This window comes from Elaeis guineensis, chromosome 2 (genome assembly GCF_000442705.2).
Source record: "Elaeis guineensis isolate ETL-2024a chromosome 2, EG11, whole genome shotgun sequence".
NCBI classification, from domain to species: Eukaryota; Viridiplantae; Streptophyta; class Magnoliopsida; order Arecales; family Arecaceae; genus Elaeis; species Elaeis guineensis.
Window position 1 is genome coordinate 102,855,368 of NC_025994.2, and position 17,253 is coordinate 102,872,620.

Here is a 17,253-nt window from a genome sequence, read left to right on the forward strand (position 1 = left end):
CAACTACAATTAATGTCAGTTACATGTATTTGTTTTTCCAATTACAATTTTCAAGCACTACAGGAGATTTTGGTTCTACCGTTTTGTTTTATCTGTTTTTGTTTCATTTACAAGGGATGATGGAATGGATTGTTCTTATTCAGGGATGGGAGTGGGTTGCCTCTCAAAAATACTAGGAATAATATGTTTATCATTGGTTAGAACAGTGTTGTTATGTGACCGGCCACGACGAATGCACCTTGTACGTTTGGATAAGCCCAGGTATCGGGACCGGCATCGCATCTTCTCATTATATATCGTTACCGATACATCCCGTGGGGGCCCGGGGGGGATGATGCTGGTCGTGCGTGGTGCCATTGCTGCTGCCGTTACCCGGCCGCCTCTGCCTCTGGTGAGATGCAGGACGGAGGTTGAGGGGAACAAGCGCCGAGGGATGCCTGGGTTCGGGCTCGGGGGAGAGGCGGGAAAGGAGGAGAAGAAGAAGAAGAAGAGGAAGAAGGAGAAGGTGGAGGTGGTGTGGCAGTGCGCCCGGGGCTGCGGCGCCTGCTGCAAGCTGGACAAGGGCCCCGCCTTCCCCGCCCCGGAGGACATCTTCGCCGACGACCCATCCCACCTCCAGGTCTGCTCTTCTCCCTTTGTTATTGGAACCTCGCTCGCCCACCCATTCTTATTCTCGTTCTTTGGTGCAGCTTTACAAAAGCCTGATAGGCCCTGACGGCTGGTGCGTCCACTACCATCATCCAACCCGGACCTGTTCCATCTACCCAGGTCGGTCTGCATCATGTTCTTCTCTCTCTCTTTCTCTCTTGTTACTGCTGCTGCTGCTTGGATACCTATGCCTTCCTTCTCTCCTTTCCTGAGCACAAGATCTTTCTGCTGCTGCTGCGCAGACCGGCCCTTCTTCTGCCGGGTTGAGCCTGCTGTCTTTGAGAAGCTGTACGGCATCGACGAGAGGAGATTCAATCGAGAGGCTTGCAGGTCAGCCCTCCTCTCCGCTGCTTTTCCCCAATCATCAATCGGCTCTCCCCCCCCCACCTCCTCCCCACTCCGTTTTCCCCCCGGTCTGCGTACTTGCTCACACTTACACCTTTTGCAGCTCCTGCAGGGATACCATCAAAGCAGTTTATGGCTCCGGTTCGGACGAACTCAAGAATTTTGACCGTCTCACTAGAAATCCCAAATAAATGGACTCAATGGTGGTGAGTTCTGCTCTTGCTTTGTCTGCAATTACTGTTCTCAGAATAGGATCTCTTCATTTGCATCGTTTTTATCTGTCTTCTTGCAAAAAAACTTCTCCTTAATTGCTCATATGCACTGCTGTTTTGGGATTGGCTTCCTTCTTCTCATCAAACATTCTCTGATTACCTTGTTTCCCATTACTCTTCAAGATTAATCTACAAGCTCACAGCCGTTCATCCGAAAAGATAGCTTTAGTAATTGTTGTCTTTGGTAACCTCCTGCGGGGCAAAAACTAGAGCCTGTGTTAGAGCCAGAGGAGCAATCTAGCACAGTAGCAGAGAAGATTAGATACATTTAGCTCTGGTCAAGGCGTGATGTGAACCATCATCCTTACAGAACACCAATTGAGTCTTAATTAGGCTAAAGTGGGAAGTTGGGGGACAAGAAATGTAATGCTAGCTCAATTAAAGTAATCAAAAGCCAATAGAGTACTTGCATATAAAAAAGAAAGTGTTGGTGCAAAAATTCATCGGCGTCGGAGAAGCTGGAGTCGAGGGAGTCGTGGTCGCCGTCGGGACCTGCAAAGAAAGTCTAAACCGGAGTTGGGGGTGCTCCGGCAAGACCCTCCGACGCTCAAGTCAGTTCTCTGCCTCAACAAGAATGGAGTGCTGGAACAGAAATTTTTGCAGAGTTTTGAGATAGATATTAGAGCTTAGAGAATAACGTATCTGGGATCCTCTTTTTATAGGCGGAGGATGCAACAGACTGATAGCGACGTTTGTAACCGTCTGGTAGTGGACCGTTCAAGGCCATAAGGAGTTTGTTGCGGAGAGTAGTAGCGTCAGGGGCTGTTCAGAGCCACGTGGAGCTTGTCGCGGGGAGTGGAGTAGTGTCTGTTGTTACGATTTGCCAGAGAGTGGTGGAGCCGCGCGGAATCCATCACAGAAAGTGGAGCAGAGTCGTGGCCATTACTGTGACCTGCCAGGGAGTCCAGGCCTGTCGGCCGAAGCTCGGTTGAGGTATCCGGCAGAGAGAGGTAGCTCTCCATCTGAGAGGAGCTCGGATGTTGCTGGCGAGCCCTCCATCGTTGGGTGCCTTGGGCGCTAGTACTGCAGGCGAGGATCATTTGCTGTAGGAGCTCGGTCAGAGGCTTTTCGTAGACGAAGTTCGGTTTCACGCAGAATTCGGCAGAAGGTCGACCGGCAGTGGATGTCGGATGGCGCTGGAGAGGTTCATCCGCTGGAGGGGTCTGGCTGCTGGAGTCCGTGTGTCGTAGGAGTTCGTCCGGAACCTGTCCGCTACAGAAGTTTGGTCGGAGTCCGGTCTCCGTAGAAGTCCGGATGGGGATCATTTGTCGAGGAAGCTCGGCCGAAGCCTGCCTGCAATAGAAGTTCGGAAGGAATTCACTCACAATAGAAGCTCAGGTGGAGGCTTACAGTAGAAATCCGACGTGGACCGCTCGTAGTAGAAATTCGGAGCAGACCGCTTGTAGTGGTAGCTCGGAGCAGACCGCTTGTGGTAGAAGTTCGGAGTAGACCGCTTGTGGTGGGGGCCCGGAGTTCGGCCCTTGCCAGAATTCGAATGAGGCCCACTTGCGATAGGAGCTTGGGGCTGAAGTTCTGCTCCCGTAGGAGCCCGGACAAAGTCTACCTGCAGTCGGGGTTTGGAGAAGAAGTCTGGCTCTTGTAGGAGCTCGGACGAAGTCTAGAAGGTGGTCGACCACCGTAGAAACTTGGATGGAGTCCGTCCGTCGTGGAGAATCCGATCGACACTGGTGGGGGTTTATCCGTCGGCAGAACTTGGGAACGTTGCGGAGGCTCGGCCGCCGGAGAGGTTCGAAAAGATGTCGCCGAAGGTCGGACGTCAGTAGAATCCCGGGAGGGTCACTCCTGACACGAACTTCGGTTGGGGGGTATTTTATACCCAACACCAGTCCCCCTACTTTCGAGTTTGAGTTTCGAATGAAGGAAGTACAGAGAAATTTTCACAGCCGAAGTTGCTCCCTTGAATCCTGTGCACGATCGCCCTCAGATATTTTGGCATTTAATGCGCGCGTGCTGGAGTCTCTTCAAATCGGGGCAATCCGAAGAGACTTTTCAGAATTTCCGCTGGGGCTTGCCCCAGGTACGGCGCGGTAATGGCCTTGTCAGCTGTCAGCCGCTTTTAGCCGCCCGTCATGGCGAGTGGGACATGTGGCGAATATGGGTCGGCCTGGGGAGATCCACGATCATTATAGCGCCGGATCCCAGGGTCTATTTAAACCCGCCCTTCCACCTCCAGGAGTTTCATTCTGCCTGAAAGTCCTGTTGGTGCCCGCCTTCTCTCCGAGAGCTCTGACCTTCCTTGGCGTCTGCTTTGGCCCTAGGTGTTCTTCGAGTCATCCCTGTCCCTGCACCTCTGCATCCTTCGGAGCGACTTAGGTTAGTCCCGGAACTTTCGTTCCTTCTCTTGCCCTCTAGGTGCCCCTTCTTCTCCATTTTTCTTCTGCCGCATTCCACTTGTTTGGTCCCCCACGAACCTTTCGCCTCTTATTTCGCCTGATCTCTCCGGGATTTTTAGGATTCTTGCTTGAAATGTCTTCTGGCACCTCCGCCTCTAGTGGTTTCAGAAGCTCGTCTGCCTCAGTCCCCCAGAACCCTCATACTGTAGACGAACCCACATCTAGGGCTGGGCCTCGTTCGGTTTTTGCGTCGGGTGCCATTCCCTGTTCTCTGACTCCGGACGAACTTTTACTGATAAAAGTTCAGTATGGAGTTCCTCCGGAGTATGATCTGGAGCTTCCTGGTCCCGTCGACCGGGCTAGCACCCCCCCACCTGGCCGTTTCTGCCTGTACCAGGAGGCCTTTCGTGCTGGGCTCCGGCTCTCGCTTCCATCCTTCGTCGTCGCTCTTTTTCGTTTTCTAGACATTTCTTTAGCTTCAGTCGCGTCGAAATCCTTTAGGTTTTTGATAGGGTTCCTCTCCCTTTGCCATGTAGTCGAAGTTCAGCCATCTCTTTCTTTGTTTAGGTATTTTTACACCTTCAAGCGCCACCCCTCGGCAAAGGACTGGTGGTACTTCTCCCCCCAGTTCGGCAAGAAGGGGTTGCTGAAAGGTGCTCCCTCTTCCATCCATAACTGGAAGGGAAAGTACCTCTACGTCCAATGTCCGACCTTAGAGCTGGGATTGCCCCCTTGGGGCTCCCTGAGGGACTCTGTCCGCCGGACTCCTAGCCTGGGGGAGGACGATCTTCAGGCCGTCCGGAAGCTTCTTAGTTATCCAACTCTTTCCCTTTCCAACCTTCTGAAGGAGCAGTTTCTGTTTAACATCGGCTTGAGTCCCCTGGATCCTGCGAGTATTCCATCTTTCCTTTCTTCTTCTTCTCTCCCCCTCCTTTTTTTTTCTTCTTTTCTTTTTTTTTTTTTTTTTAACTGCGCGTCACCTCTTCCTTTTTCACTCCATTGCTGATCTCTTTTCCTTTCTTTTTTTTTTTTTTAGGAATGGACGCCGAAGCAGCACGGATGCTTGCCAGGGGCCTCAAGGTTCACAAAAGAAAAGGCGCTCCGGCCTCCGGGTCGGCAAAGAAGGCCAGAACGGAGAAAACGAGCTCGGCCACGCCTGCCCAAGCAGCTCTCACGGTCGATGTTCCTTCAGATGTCGAGCCCCCGGTTCTCCGGGCCTCTTCAAGGAGTTCTCTCACCGAGGTTCCCGCTTCAGAGGCCCGCTTCGAGGAGGTGCCAGGGGTTGAGAGGGGGAGGAGAAAGAAGACGGTGGCCCGCAGGGTCAGCGGCCGCCGAGCCGCCCTCGAAGAATCCCACGGCTCCGAGGAAGAGCCGGTGGAGAATTCCTTTAATGACAGAGACCTGATAAAGCGACTGGTCGACGGGTGCGTCCTGCCCGAAGTTGTCCAGAGGATCGTTCGTGCCGATCCCAAACAGCGGGTTTGGGACTCTCTAGGATCCTTTCTCGAGGTAAACAGATTCACTTTCCTCCTTCCCCTCGCTCCTTCATTCAATTAACTTCTCAACTTTCATTTTGACCTCATGGCCGCCCTTGCAGATCGGGCACCAGCTCCTCGCCAACATCGAGGCGACGAACAGGGCGAGGAGGGATGCCATCCAGGCGGAGGAGGGCCGCCGGGCCGAGGCCGCCCGCCTCAAGGAAAATGCTGCCGAGGTAGCCAACCTCTAAGAGGCCCTTGAGAAAGGAAAGCAGGCCTCGGAGGAGATGGTGAGGAAGGCGGAGGCCGAGGTCGTAAATTTGACGGAGCAGATTCCAGTTCTGATCTCGGAGGCCAGGGTCCAAGCGGTGGAGGAGTTCAAGGCCTCTGCTGAGATGAGGGACCTGAACGTCAAGTTCGGCCAAGATGCATTCATCAAAGGATTCGAGCTCTGTCAAGAGAAGGTGGTCAAGAAATTTTCCGAGCTCGACTTCAGCTTCTTGGACGAGGCGTCTGAAGATGAAGCCCGGCCCTCTCTTACTGCCGCTGCCACCGCAGCCCCCCTTCCAAGAACACCGAGCTCCCCAACTCCTGCTTCGGAGGTCCAAGACCTCTGACTTTGTATTTTTCTTTTACTGCGATTTCTCTTTTTCCTTTTGTCTTCAAGAAACATTCAATCAATAAAATTGGGTTTCTCCTTATAGGGGGCTTCTTTGCTTTTTTTTTTTTTTTTTGCAATGAGCCGCGCCTTGACGCTTTTGTCTCCCGATGGCAGTGTCCTGTCGAAGCGCTCTCCTTGCCACAGGGAGTTTCGCTAAAGTCCATGATCCGACATCTGAGAAAGAAAGTTCGTCATTTAACAAAAAGGTCGAAGGAGATGGAGGACGAACTTCGTAGGCTGAGGGAGAGTCACTCTGAGGCCACTGCGGAGGCCACCTACTTTCGGAACCTCCACGTGAAGGGGATCATGGAGTACAGTCGGAGGAAAGCGAACTTCGAGAAGGAGCTCGAGGAACATAAGAAGCGCGTCAGCGACCGATCTTGGGCTCAAGCTTTCAAGATCAGCTCTCTTAGAGCGGAGCTGTCGGCTGCACAGGAGAGGATCGGCCAGTTGGAAGGAAGCTCGTCCTGGCTTTCGACTCGGGCTGACAGCGATCGAGAATGGTCGAAGAAGTTCTCCGACCTTCAGCAACAGCTCCAGAACGCCGAGGCGAACTATAATGCGTACCGGGCCGGCTCGTGCAAGCAGGTGGACGACTATAGGAGGAAGCTCAGGATGGCGACCGACGAGGTTGCCCGCCTTCAAAGGCAGTTATCTGAAGGAGCTCAGCTTGCTCCTGTTTGGGATTTTGACGAACTCCAATCCCTGAGAGGAACCATAGAAGGGCTATCCGTCGCCCTTGGGGAGGGGAAGGCCGAGCTGCAGCAGTTGAAGATCCAGCTGGTATACGAACAGCAGGCGGTCAAGGACGCGGAGGCGGAATCCGAGGTCCTGAGAAAGAGGCTCCGAGAGGCGGAGAACGAAAGCCAACGGTTTCATCGGAGGTATATGGAGATGCTAATGAGGGAGAAAGAATTGGAAGAAGAAGTCGAAAGCTTAAGGCACTCCCTGATGAGGGTCGAAGCCAAAAATTCGAAGTCGGAAGAAGCTGGGCCCCCTTAGGGCTCTTTTTGCCTTTCGTCCTTCTATGTGTCTTCTTTTGCCGTTTTTTTTTCTTTTTGGCCTTCTGGGCTCTGTAACGCATACCTTGCTAACGAAATGAAAAGGAGATTTTTGTTACCTTGCCCGCGCGCTGTGTTGAATTGTCGTCCGCCGGACTTCTTCCATTTTTGTCTCATTTGATGTCGATGTTGTCCGAAGGTTCCTTGTTCATTTTTGTATTAGGTCGTCATTACCGAATTTCTTGTGTTTTTTGATTTGTTCGACGTCGACATCGTTTGAAGGTTCCTAGCCGTCGTCGTGTTGATTTGCCTTTTCGTTCATGACCGTGGATCTCTCTTTCTCTTTCTCCTTCCTCCTTTTAAGCAAGGGTTCTTCCTAGCTTTTTACGGGGTCGCGGTAGCGTAGAAGGGCCGTCGAGAAGGTTCTCTTCTTTCTTATCAGGTCTCGAATGGTCGGACCTTAGTTGGTGTCAGGACGAGGTTCTTCCCCTATTTTTGATGCAGTCGATTTCAGCTCAGGTTAGGACGAGGTTCCTTCCCTGTTTCTAACAGGACTGTGGGGGCACATATGGGCGTTGCAGGACCTCTCCTCCCATCCGGTCTAAGGGTAACCGGCCATCGACTTTGCTCATGTTAGGGCGAGGTTCTCCTCCTGTCCTTAACAGGACGGTGGGGGTACATATGGGCGCTGTAGGGCCTCTCCCTCCATCCGGTCTAAAAATAACCGGGCCTTCGGCCTTGCTCATGTTAGGGCGAGGTTCTCCTCCTGTCCCTAACATGGCTATAGGGGCACATAAGGGCGTTGTAGGGCCTCTCCCCCCATCCGGTCTAAAAATAACCGGGCCTTCGGCCTTGCTCATGTTAGGGCGAGGTTCTCCTCCTGTCCCTAACATGGCTGTGGGGGCACATAAGGGCGTTGTAGGGCCTCTCCCCCCATCCGGTCTAAAAATAACCGGGCCTTCGGCCTTGCTCATGTTAGGGCGAGGTTCTTCTCCTGTCCCTAACATGGCTGTGGGGGCACATAAGGGCGTTGTAGGGCCTCTCCCCCCATCCGGTCTAAAAATAACCGGGACTTCGGCCTTGCTTATGTTAGGGCGAGGTTCTCCTCCTGTCCCTAACATGGCTGTGGGGGCACATAAGGGCGTTGTAGGGCCTTTCCCTCCATCCGGTCTAAAAATAACCGGGCCTTCGGCCTTGCCCATATTAGGATCTGTTTTCGTTGTCTGAAGGGGTTATCCCCTGTCGTTACAAGTTCATGCAAAAAGAGAAAGATATGCAAATCTGAAAGAAATCTTGATTTAAAGCGAAGTCGTTCGTAATACATTTACAGGTTTTTCAAATCTCAGGGCTGTAGAAGGTCTGCTCCCCGTCAAGGTCCTCCAGAGATAGAGTTGATGATCCCAATTGGAGGCCGATCTCCGGACTGCTCTTCCCTCCTCGGCGGCTCAGGTTGTGGCAGGGCCCTTGGCCGATCCTCTCTACCCTCAGGCCGGCGTCGAATGAACCTGTCGAGCCGACCTCGTCTGATGAGCTCCTCGATCTCGTCTCGGAGTTGAATGCATTCCTCTGTGTCGTGGTCGTGGTCACGATGGTAGAGGCAGAACTTGTTAGGATTGCGCTTCCCGGGGTGTGTGCGCATCCTTTCTGGCCTTGGGAGCTGCTCTCTGACTTCCATCAGTACCTGGATTTTCGACGCATTGAGGGGGGCATAGCTGCGAAATCTTCCTGGGAGAGAGCCCCGCCGAACCCTGTGCTCCGGGCTTCTTTGCCTGCGTGCTCGGGGAGGAGTCTGGGCGCGCTTGTACCCGGAAGGAGTTCGAGAATGTGGCCGAGCTTCTCTCGGGCCTTTTTCGACTGCGGGCTTACTCGAGTCTCCTGCCTGCCGCTCTCTTGCGGTCTCCTCATCCTTCATCTTGAAGATTTCTTCTGCTCGGGCGTATCTTTCGGCCCGAGCCAGCAAATCGGCAAAATCCCTGGGGTACTTTTTTTTCAGGAAGAATAGAAGGTCGTTCTTTTGAAGGCCGCCTTTCACAGCGGCCATCGCGATCGATTGGTCCAAGTTTCGGACCTCTAACGCGGTGACGTTGAAACGGTTGACGTAAGCCCGAATGGACCCCCCCTCTCTTTGCTTGATGTTGATGAGGGACTCCGAATCCCTCCGGGGATGCCGGCTGCTAACAAAATGAGCCGTAAATTGGTGGCTCATCTGATCAAAGAAAAAGATGGTACCCGGCTTCAGCACTGAGTACCAGTTTCACGCTGCTCCTTTCAAGGTGGATGGGAAAGCTCGGCACAGGATGGCGTCTGACGCGTCATGGAGTAGCATCATTGTCCGGAAGGCCTCCAGGTGGTCAACTGGGTCCGAAGTCCCGTCGTAGCTTTCAAATTGAGGGAGCTTGAAGTTTGGCGGGATCGGTTCCTGCATGATCATTTGAGAGAAGGGAGGGTCAGTACAAATGTCCTCACCATAAGCGGGGGGAGCGTGGCGGAGTTCTTCGATCCGCCGGTTCATCTCCTGGAGCCTTCGATCCAGGAAATCCTCTCGACTACGGGTCTCGAGGGTCTTCTGGCAGAATGGAGGTAGAGATCTTTCAGGAGTAGAATCGTGATCTGACTGAGGGCTCTCCACCCTCGGATTCGTCTTTTCGGGAAAGGCGGGGCGACTGGCCCAAGTGGCCCGTCCTACCACCGAATTTTGGAGTTCCGGTGACGTTCTCTCCAATCGCACTGACGCCTGCAGTTGTTGCTGCTGCTGCATGGCCTGCACCGCTTCAGTGAGGCCTCTGACCTGCTGAACCAGTAGGTCGAATCGCTCCGTGCCAACCGCCGTTGTCGGAAGAGGAGGAGTCTGGGAAACTGGAGGTGAGGCCGGAGCCTGAGATCTGACCGCGGAGGCCGTGGATCGTCGGGTGGATGCTTTGCGGGGAGGCATCGGACGAAGATCTAGTAGAGGAAGGAGAAGAGGATGTCGGAGAAGATGACCGGAGGCGGTCCCATTGAGCGCTCCTTTAAGAACAAGGGTACTGCGAAGACAGCACCCCTTCCTCTAGCGCCAATCCTGTTGGTGCAAAAATCCGCCGGCGTCGGAGAAGCTGGAGTCGAGGGAGTCGCGGTCGCCGCCGGGACCTGCAAAGGAAGTCTAAACCGGAGTTGGGAGTGCTCCGGCAAGACCCTCCGATGCTCAAGTCAGTTCTCTGCCTCAACAAGAATGAAGTGTTCGAACAAAAATTTTTGCAGAGTTTTGGGATAGAGATTAGAGCTTAGAGAATAACGTATCTGGGGTCCCCTTTTTATGGACGGAGGATGTAACAGACTGATAGCGACGTTTGTAACCGTCTGGTAGTGGGCCGTTCAAGGCCATAAGGAGTTTGTTGCGGAGAGTAATGGTGTCAGGGGCTGTTCAGAGCCACGTGGAGCTTGTCGCGGGGAGTGGAGTAGTGTCTGTTATCGCGACTTGCCAGAGAGTGGTGGAGCCGCGCGGAATCCGTCACAGGAAGTGGAGCAGAGTCGTGGCCATTACTGTGATCTACTAGGGAGTCCAGGCCTGTCGGCCGAAGCTTGGTTGAGGTGTCCGACAGAGAGAGGTAGCTCTCCATCTGAGAGGAGCTCGGATGTTGCTGGCGAGTCCTCCATCGTTGGGTGCCTTGGGCGCTAGTACTGCAGGCGAGGGTCATTTGTTGTAGGAGCTCGGTCAGAGGCTTTCCGTAGACGAAGTTCGGTTTCACGCAGAATTCGGCAGAAGGTCGACCGGCAGTGGATGTCGGATGGCGCTGGAGAGGTTCATCCGCTGGAGGGGTCCGGCTGCTGGAGTCCGTGTGTCGTAGGAGTTCGTCCGGAACCTGTCCGCTACAGAAGTTCGGTCGGAGTCCGGTCTCCGTAGAAGTCCGGATGGGGATCATTTGTCGAGGAAGCTCGGCCGAAGCCTGCCTGCAATAGAAGTTCGGAAGAAATTCGCTCACAATAGAAGCTCAGGTGGAGGCTTACAGTAGAAATCCGACGTGGACCGCTCGTAGTAGAAATTCGGAGCAGACCGCTTGTAGTGGTAGCTCGGAGCAGACCGCTTGTGGTAGAAGTTCGGAGTAGACCGCTTGTAGTGGGGGCCCGGAGTCCGGCCCTTGCCAGAATTCGAATAAAGCCCACTTGCGATAGGAGCTTGGGGCTGAAGTTCGGCTCCCGTAGGAGCCCGGACGAAGTCTACCTGCAGTCGGGGTTCGGGAAAGAAGTCCGGCTTCCGTAGGAGCTCGGACGAAGTCTAGAAGGTGGTCGACCACCGTAGAAACTTGGATGGAGTCCGTCCGTCGTGAAGAATCCGGTCGATACTGGTAGGGGTTTATCCGTCGGCAGGACTTGGGAACGTTGCGGAGACTCGGCTGCCGGAGAGGTTCGGAAAGATGTCGCCGAAGGTCGGACGTCGGTAGAATCTCGGGAGGGTCACTCTTGACACGAACTTCGGCTGGGAGTTATTTTATACCCAACAGAAAGAAAGGAAAAATAATTGACGGACTTCTCCTCAAAAAATGATGACAAGGCACCCGCACAGATCAGACCACACCATGTCACTGGCCAGAGCATCTTGCCTGACCTTGCCTCATGAAGGAGCCTTCTCACAAAAATGCAAGGAAGCCCTGATGATCCAAATTAGAAGTCCTTGAAAATTCAGAAACATCAGTGAAATTATTTATCACATGAAAGAGACGACTCTATAAACCCAGAGCTTGAGTTGCACCTGTAGCTATGTTAGACTGTTAGCTACCAAGCATAAGGGCCTAGGAGTCATTACTTGGAGTACACGCCCTCATCTTGGAGCCAGGCCATTAAGAAAATTAGAATAAATCTGATTCTTCCATGGTTTTCTAATTCAAATTGTCTATTGTCAGTCCAAACTTTGTGAAACAATATATTACCGGACCATACTTAAAACTCTTCCTGTTGAATTTTACCTTCTTGTCTCACAAACTAAAGAACTCAAATAACTCATTTCAAACTCACATGAATTCAGATATTTATATGGCAACTCAAATGTCCACGACTACTCCCTGGCATGCCATAGAAACAAAGCCTAAAACCCAATCAAGAAGTCTACAACAATGTACATCTGGCATCTTTTCTGCTACACTTAGTTGACTGCGGCACAATTTTGTTTAAATTTGGATGGTCAAAACTTAAAGGTGCTCATACATTTCCATATAGTCATGTCATCAATATATAACCCATCTTACTCAAAAAAGTTTGCTTCCCCAAGTTGTGACCATATAAAGATCCAAATCAATCCATTTTCCGTTGATATGGTGCAATGCTCAACCATACATACATGGAGCAGTTGCAGTGGCATATAATGTGGACTATGCATAGTATGCACAACCATCTTAATTATTCATTAAGCTCTATGATAAGAACAATGTGAGTAAAGCACTACACCTTCCAGTAAAAATGTGATATGTGAATGGGCTTTGGTAGGTCTTCTATGGAAATTGAGATAGAGGGATTTCTACATGTATATTTGTTCTCTTCTTTTGAGAATTTTATGCTATCACACCTCTTTTTTTGGGTTTTAACTTGATCCCAGTATATGGTGAAATAATCTTACCAATGCAAAAGATTTATATGCTCCTTTTGGATTCATAAATTGTACAGTGACATAATTGGCATCATGACGTGGGCACTCTTGTTCTGTAAACTATGATAACTTGGTTCCTCTCACAAGCATAATGTAGCAGTAAGGGACGAGATATCTTGCTGTGAACACTTCATGTATTAATACTATGTTGGTCCATAGTTAACAGATTATCTACTTCATCTATTTGCCAATGTGAATGCTGACATATGTAAAGGTATTCCAGTTCTTATTTTGATGCAATGGTTTTACATAATTTCTAAAATGTTCGTTTGCTTTGTGTGCTAGAACTTGGAGAACATTAAATTATATTCTTGAATTTTCGTCAGTATTTTTCACTGATATGTGTTGTATCTCACAGTGCTTCTGAAGCTGGCATATAATTTAAGTGAACATTGTCATGGGCATCTTCTTAGTTTCTTGCATGCCTCTTTTATGTATGTAGTTTTATCAAAACTCTTTCTATGCCACAAATGCTATTGTTTTGTCAATCATATAGTTCTAATTGTAATTTTCCCCACCCTACAGTATGGCTTAGGATGATTATCTTTTTACAAGGTCGATTTTCTGTTCTGGAGTATTCCTTGAATCTACTACTGGGACGGCTCATACTTAAAGATTTGTTTGTGAAATAGATAAGTGATTGCTCGTTCTTGCAAACGCGATGTGTTATATGTTCCATTGCACTATACAGATAATGCAACTTTTTCGGAAGACAAATACTTGCACAGATCAAAATATGGACTTGATTCTGTCAGCAAAGTTTCTGCAAATTCACAGTAACCTTTCGTTACCAGATGGAACTTAATCTGCTTGGCTGCCAAGCATGTTGCTTTCATTATTATTGTCAGATCATTGCTTTTAAATCACAAATATAGTGCTTCCATCTATTACTCTGCAGTCTGCAGTTTGGACATTGTTGGGTTTTCTGTGTAAAAATCATCTAATACTAACAAACGTTTAAAATCTGTGTAAATAAATTTACATGCGATGAGGTGCTTGTTGCATTGCCTGATAACCGTGTTTCAAGAGCACTAGATTTGCAAGTGAGCAAGCTCATCAAGGGCTGAGCCAAGTTGTGCAGTCACATTCTACATTTGTGAACAACTAGTAATATCGACGTTGGCAAGCCACCAGCTTACAGCTTCCGGTGTCCGGGAATTGCAAGACTATTGTTGAGGAATTGCATTTTGGTTTCTAAACCAATATTCAGAGTTGCTTCTACCATACCAATGTTCTCCAAAGGGAAACTTGCTACCGTATATCTGATTCTTGCAATGGACTTGCTCTTACTCTCGCATCTTGATCACTCGTAGAAGCTAAAGCTGTTCCTTCCTCTCTGTTCAGAATCATCTTTTTCGTTTCTAATAAGTTATCAATCTTTGTAAGCATCCGTTCATACAGCCATTGATTGAACTGGTGAGATTAAATCTGGCTTGTGATTATTATCTATTAGAAGATTAGATAATCTACCTGTACCAACCTCTGGGAAATTGGATGTAAAGCATGAAACAGACATCAGAAAGCGAGAAATCAATGATCAATTTAGTGTTTCTTATGCTCTATTTCGAAATAGGAACATCAAAAAAGAAAAAAAAGACCGATTTCAGTTTTTTCTGATGTACCGTTTCAGATAATAGCAGCATCAAAACATTACTAGATCAGTTTCTTCAGAAAATGTCGGCTATGAAGAAGGGAACCAAATGACAAAAATGTATTTTTTGTTCTGTTTGGTTCAAGCTCCTCCGCACCTCTCGTCGAGCCAGGTTAGGATATCGTTGCGGACGAGGGCAACGTTCTCGTCCGTCTCGCCGAAGAGAAGGGAGTGCATCATCCCCTCGTAGATCCTGATGGTCTTGTCCTCGCTCCGGGCCGCGTCGTACAGCGCCTGGCTCACCGCCGGGTCGGTGACGACGTCGGCGCTGCCGTGGAGCACAAGGAAGGGGATGGTCACCTCCGTGAGGTGGGATCCCAGGTCGTCAGTGGCCCGCAGCAGCTCCACCACGGTGCCCAGCCTCGGCTTTCCCCGGTACCGCAGTGGGTTACTCGCGGCCACCTTCCGCTTCGCCTCGACTTTGACCGACTTGTCGACGAGGTCGGCCGTGGGAACGATGGGCAAGGTGGGCGCGAGCCGGGCAACGAAAGTCAGGATTTGCGGAATGGGCCACCTGGGGCGGATGCTGTCGGAGATCTTGCACATGGGGGCGACGAGGACGGCGCCGCGCCAGCCAGCCTCGGGGCGGCGGTCGCGGAGGTGGATCAGGAGGCAGAGGGCGCCACCCATGGATTCGCCGTAGAGGAAGCAGGGGAGGCCGCGGAGCTCCGGGGAGCGGCGGACGGAGTCGAAGTAGGTGAGGCAGTCGTCGGCAACGGCGGAGAGGTCGGGGAGGAAGGCGCGGAGGCCGGGGGAGCGGCCGTGGCCGGGGAGGTCGAGGGCGCAGCAGGCGAAGCCGTGGCAGGCGAGGAAGATGGGGGTAGCCTGGAAGGTCCAACTGATGTCGTTGCCGTAGCCGTGGATCATGCAGACGAGGGCGCGCGGGGGCGAAGAAGAGGGCAACCAGGAGCGGGTGAAGAGGGAGAAGCCCCCCGGCGAGGCGAAGAAGGAGGTCGTGCCGCGGATGCCCTGCGAGGCGTAGTACTCTTCCTCGTCCGCGGGGTCATCCCCCCAGAAGTGGTGCTGCTGCTGGTGGCGGCCAGCCGCCTCCTCCATCCCGAACCGATAAAGGGCGATTAGGGGCCGGTCGGGGGTTTGGTTTGACCAATAGGAGCGATCGGCGAGCAGCGTTGTCTCTCGAGCTGCTCAGAGCGGATAACCTGCCAGCATCTGCCTCTACGACTCCTGCGGGTGTCACTCAGCACGCACGTGACTGGTTTGATGAATGACGTTTTTTATTGACGGTCGTGATTTTATCATTTTTTTAAGGGAAAAAAAAAAGGAGAAATAGGTGGGAAAAGGTTAGAGCGAGAAACAAGGAGCCTCCTCTTCCTCCGACTCTTTGGGCTCTCACGGGGAGGCCCAACCGACTGCGGCGAAGAGCCCAAAGCGTCTGTACGAGGACTGGAGGACGGACCACAACATAATCCTATGCACGGGCCAAGGGCCTGTTCGACACAATTCTTGAAGTTGTTTAGATTTTCTATTTTAACTTTTTCTACTTGGCCTTTTAAACCAGGTTAGCAGCACTTTGCAAGCAAAAAAAACCAGGTTAGCAGCACTCAAAATATACATAAATATGAAAATTATTTTTATTTATTTATTTATCAATTCAAACGTGTCCTCACTAAACATGAAAAATTATTAACACAGAACAAGAAAATGTCTGGGCAGGTATGAGTCTTTTAGTATAAATGCTATAGATATGCCAGTCATCAGATCAAAATCTAGCAGCTTAAATCGCAAGCATGGTAAAGTTTGCCTGATATCCTGCACGAATCTAATTCCCAATTCCCAGTCACTAACAGCGCGCCCTCTTCCCCCAAGGACACAATGCTTAAGGGCCGTTGACCGTGATCGGCGCTAGATGGAGTTAGTAGCAGCCCATTTCGTTTTGCTTCTGTTATATGTTTTTGTTCTCAAAAAATGCCAGGAAGAAAGATGATGTTGTAATGTTTATTTTAAGTTGTTTATATAATTTTAAAGTTTTTGGTATGTCAATTTGTGTAATGTTTTACTACTTTGTAAAGAATAAGAACACAAAAATAAAATTACCAAACAAACCTTGTATAAGAACTTCTTAGGTCTCTCAAGCATAAGATACAGCATGACACTGACAAGTTTGAAGATTAGATGGAAAGGATGAGATTGGAAAGCAGCGCAAGGAGTTTATGAACTCATATCTATTTGGATTGAGTTTGGATAACGATTGTTCAATTTGGGTTACAAATAGGATACATCTTCTTACTTGAAATTTAAATATTCAGGTATGGGTTGAGAGCTTTAACCTCGGTCATGCCTTGAAGGTATAGTTTTGTTTCTCATGATAATAGAGGTCGGCCACAAGTCATAGCGTTGGATAAGGATTTTATCAATGGTTTTTTCTTTTTTCCTTTTAATATTAATTGTACGGGCTACAAATGAGCCGTTAAGAATTGTAAAGTTTAGCTTAGATGGGTTAGGTTGGTTTTGATCAGTGACTAAACCTTGCAAGGTGGCTCCTACAACATGATTAAATAATCAGTGTTGGTTATGATATGGAAATAATCTGAATTGCTTCTCATTTAAGTTAATTATAGATTTAATGATGGGACACTATAATTATTTAAATTATTAAAATAGCATAGTGTCAAGATGATTGCTATTAATAACTTGTAATATAGTCTACTTAAATTTTTGACAACATAGTAATATGATTGCTTTTTCGCTGAAATTATGATTATCATTTCTAATATAATTAATACTTGTTAAAGATATAAATTATGTTTTATAATATCAAGATTTTATGTATTATTCTGATGTTATATATGATAATAAAGTGATAAAATTTGTTGAAAAAGTTTTTATTGTTGCCAAATCCTGAGTTAAAGAGGTCGGAGCTGGTCTCCTCGGATGAAAGTTGGATAGTGGACTCCTTGATTGAAGACTCTTCACAAGAAAATGAGGAGGAAGTATCTTTGGCTAGAGATGAAGTGCTAAAGTAGATGACTTCGGATGCTGGATGGATCTGCAAAAAATTTTTGATCAAAATATTTTTTCATGTAGATCCTCCAATGATCAAACCAACTGAGAATTAAAGAACAATAAGAGAGAGAGCATCTTGAGGCCTTGCCAGAGCTTTGCTTAGGATCCCCTTTTTCTTCCTATTTACAGAGGGGTAGGGAGAGTAAGAGTCGTATATATTGGGGGGATTGGTTGTTCTTGAAAAGTGCGCATGAATCATGTG

The 17,253-nt window shown here is 49.6% G+C and overlaps 3 protein-coding genes across 14 annotated transcripts; 2 read left to right on the top strand and 1 right to left on the bottom strand.

The window, feature by feature from the left end:
* Positions 1 to 158: 158 nt before the first annotated feature.
* LOC105032715 (uncharacterized) lies at positions 159 to 13,931 on the top strand. Of its 12 annotated transcripts, none has more exons than XR_003798740.2 (6): positions 171 to 619; positions 690 to 768; positions 891 to 978; positions 1,106 to 1,199; positions 12,735 to 12,810; positions 12,902 to 13,263. XR_003798740.2 is itself a non-coding variant. In XM_010907241.4 (5 exons), exons 1-4 carry the CDS (start codon positions 233 to 235, stop codon positions 1,182 to 1,184), a joined length of 642 nt encoding a protein of 213 aa, XP_010905543.2. In that variant the 5' UTR covers positions 159 to 232; the 3' UTR covers positions 1,185 to 1,199; positions 12,902 to 13,263. The 12 variants fall into 12 exon arrangements, 10 of the variants coding, with proteins under 10 accessions (XP_010905543.2, XP_010905621.2, XP_010905597.2 ...); XR_003798734.2 differs by having other exon boundaries at positions 188 to 619; positions 1,097 to 1,199; XM_010907241.4 differs by lacking the exon at positions 12,735 to 12,810 and having other exon boundaries at positions 159 to 619; positions 1,097 to 1,199.
* On the top strand, positions 4,658 to 10,346 carry LOC140855760 (uncharacterized). The gene is made up of 2 exons (XM_073252426.1): positions 4,658 to 5,128; positions 5,217 to 10,346. Exons 1-2 carry the CDS (start codon positions 4,658 to 4,660, stop codon positions 5,346 to 5,348), a joined length of 603 nt encoding a protein of 200 aa, XP_073108527.1. The 3' UTR covers positions 5,349 to 10,346.
* On the bottom strand, positions 13,885 to 15,083 carry LOC105032768 (caffeoylshikimate esterase). Its single transcript, XM_010907331.4, has one exon. The coding sequence runs from the start codon at positions 15,081 to 15,083 to the stop codon at positions 14,109 to 14,111; it is 975 nt and encodes a 324-aa protein (XP_010905633.1). The 3' UTR covers positions 13,885 to 14,108.
* Positions 15,084 to 17,253: the final 2,170 nt, after the last annotated feature.

What these genes read in the sequence shown, in the direction of transcription:
- LOC105032715 (XM_010907241.4), top strand. Translation starts at nt 233, where the DNA reads ATGCACCTTGTACGTTTGGATAAGCCCAGGTATCGGGACCGGCATCGC. An exon ending in ACGACCCATCCCACCTCCAG is followed by an intron (nt 620 to 689) that starts GTCTGCTCTTCT and finishes TCTTTGGTGCAG; the next exon opens with CTTTACAAAAGCCTGATAGG. An exon ending in TTCAATCGAGAGGCTTGCAG is followed by an intron (nt 979 to 1,096) that starts GTCAGCCCTCCT and finishes CACCTTTTGCAG; the next exon opens with CTCCTGCAGGGATACCATCA.
- LOC140855760 (XM_073252426.1), top strand. Translation starts at nt 4,658, where the DNA reads ATGGACGCCGAAGCAGCACGGATGCTTGCCAGGGGCCTCAAGGTTCAC. An exon ending in CTCTAGGATCCTTTCTCGAG is followed by an intron (nt 5,129 to 5,216) that starts GTAAACAGATTC and finishes CCGCCCTTGCAG; the next exon opens with ATCGGGCACCAGCTCCTCGC.
- LOC105032768 (XM_010907331.4), bottom strand. Translation starts at nt 15,083, where the DNA reads ATGGAGGAGGCGGCTGGCCGCCACCAGCAGCAGCACCACTTCTGGGGG.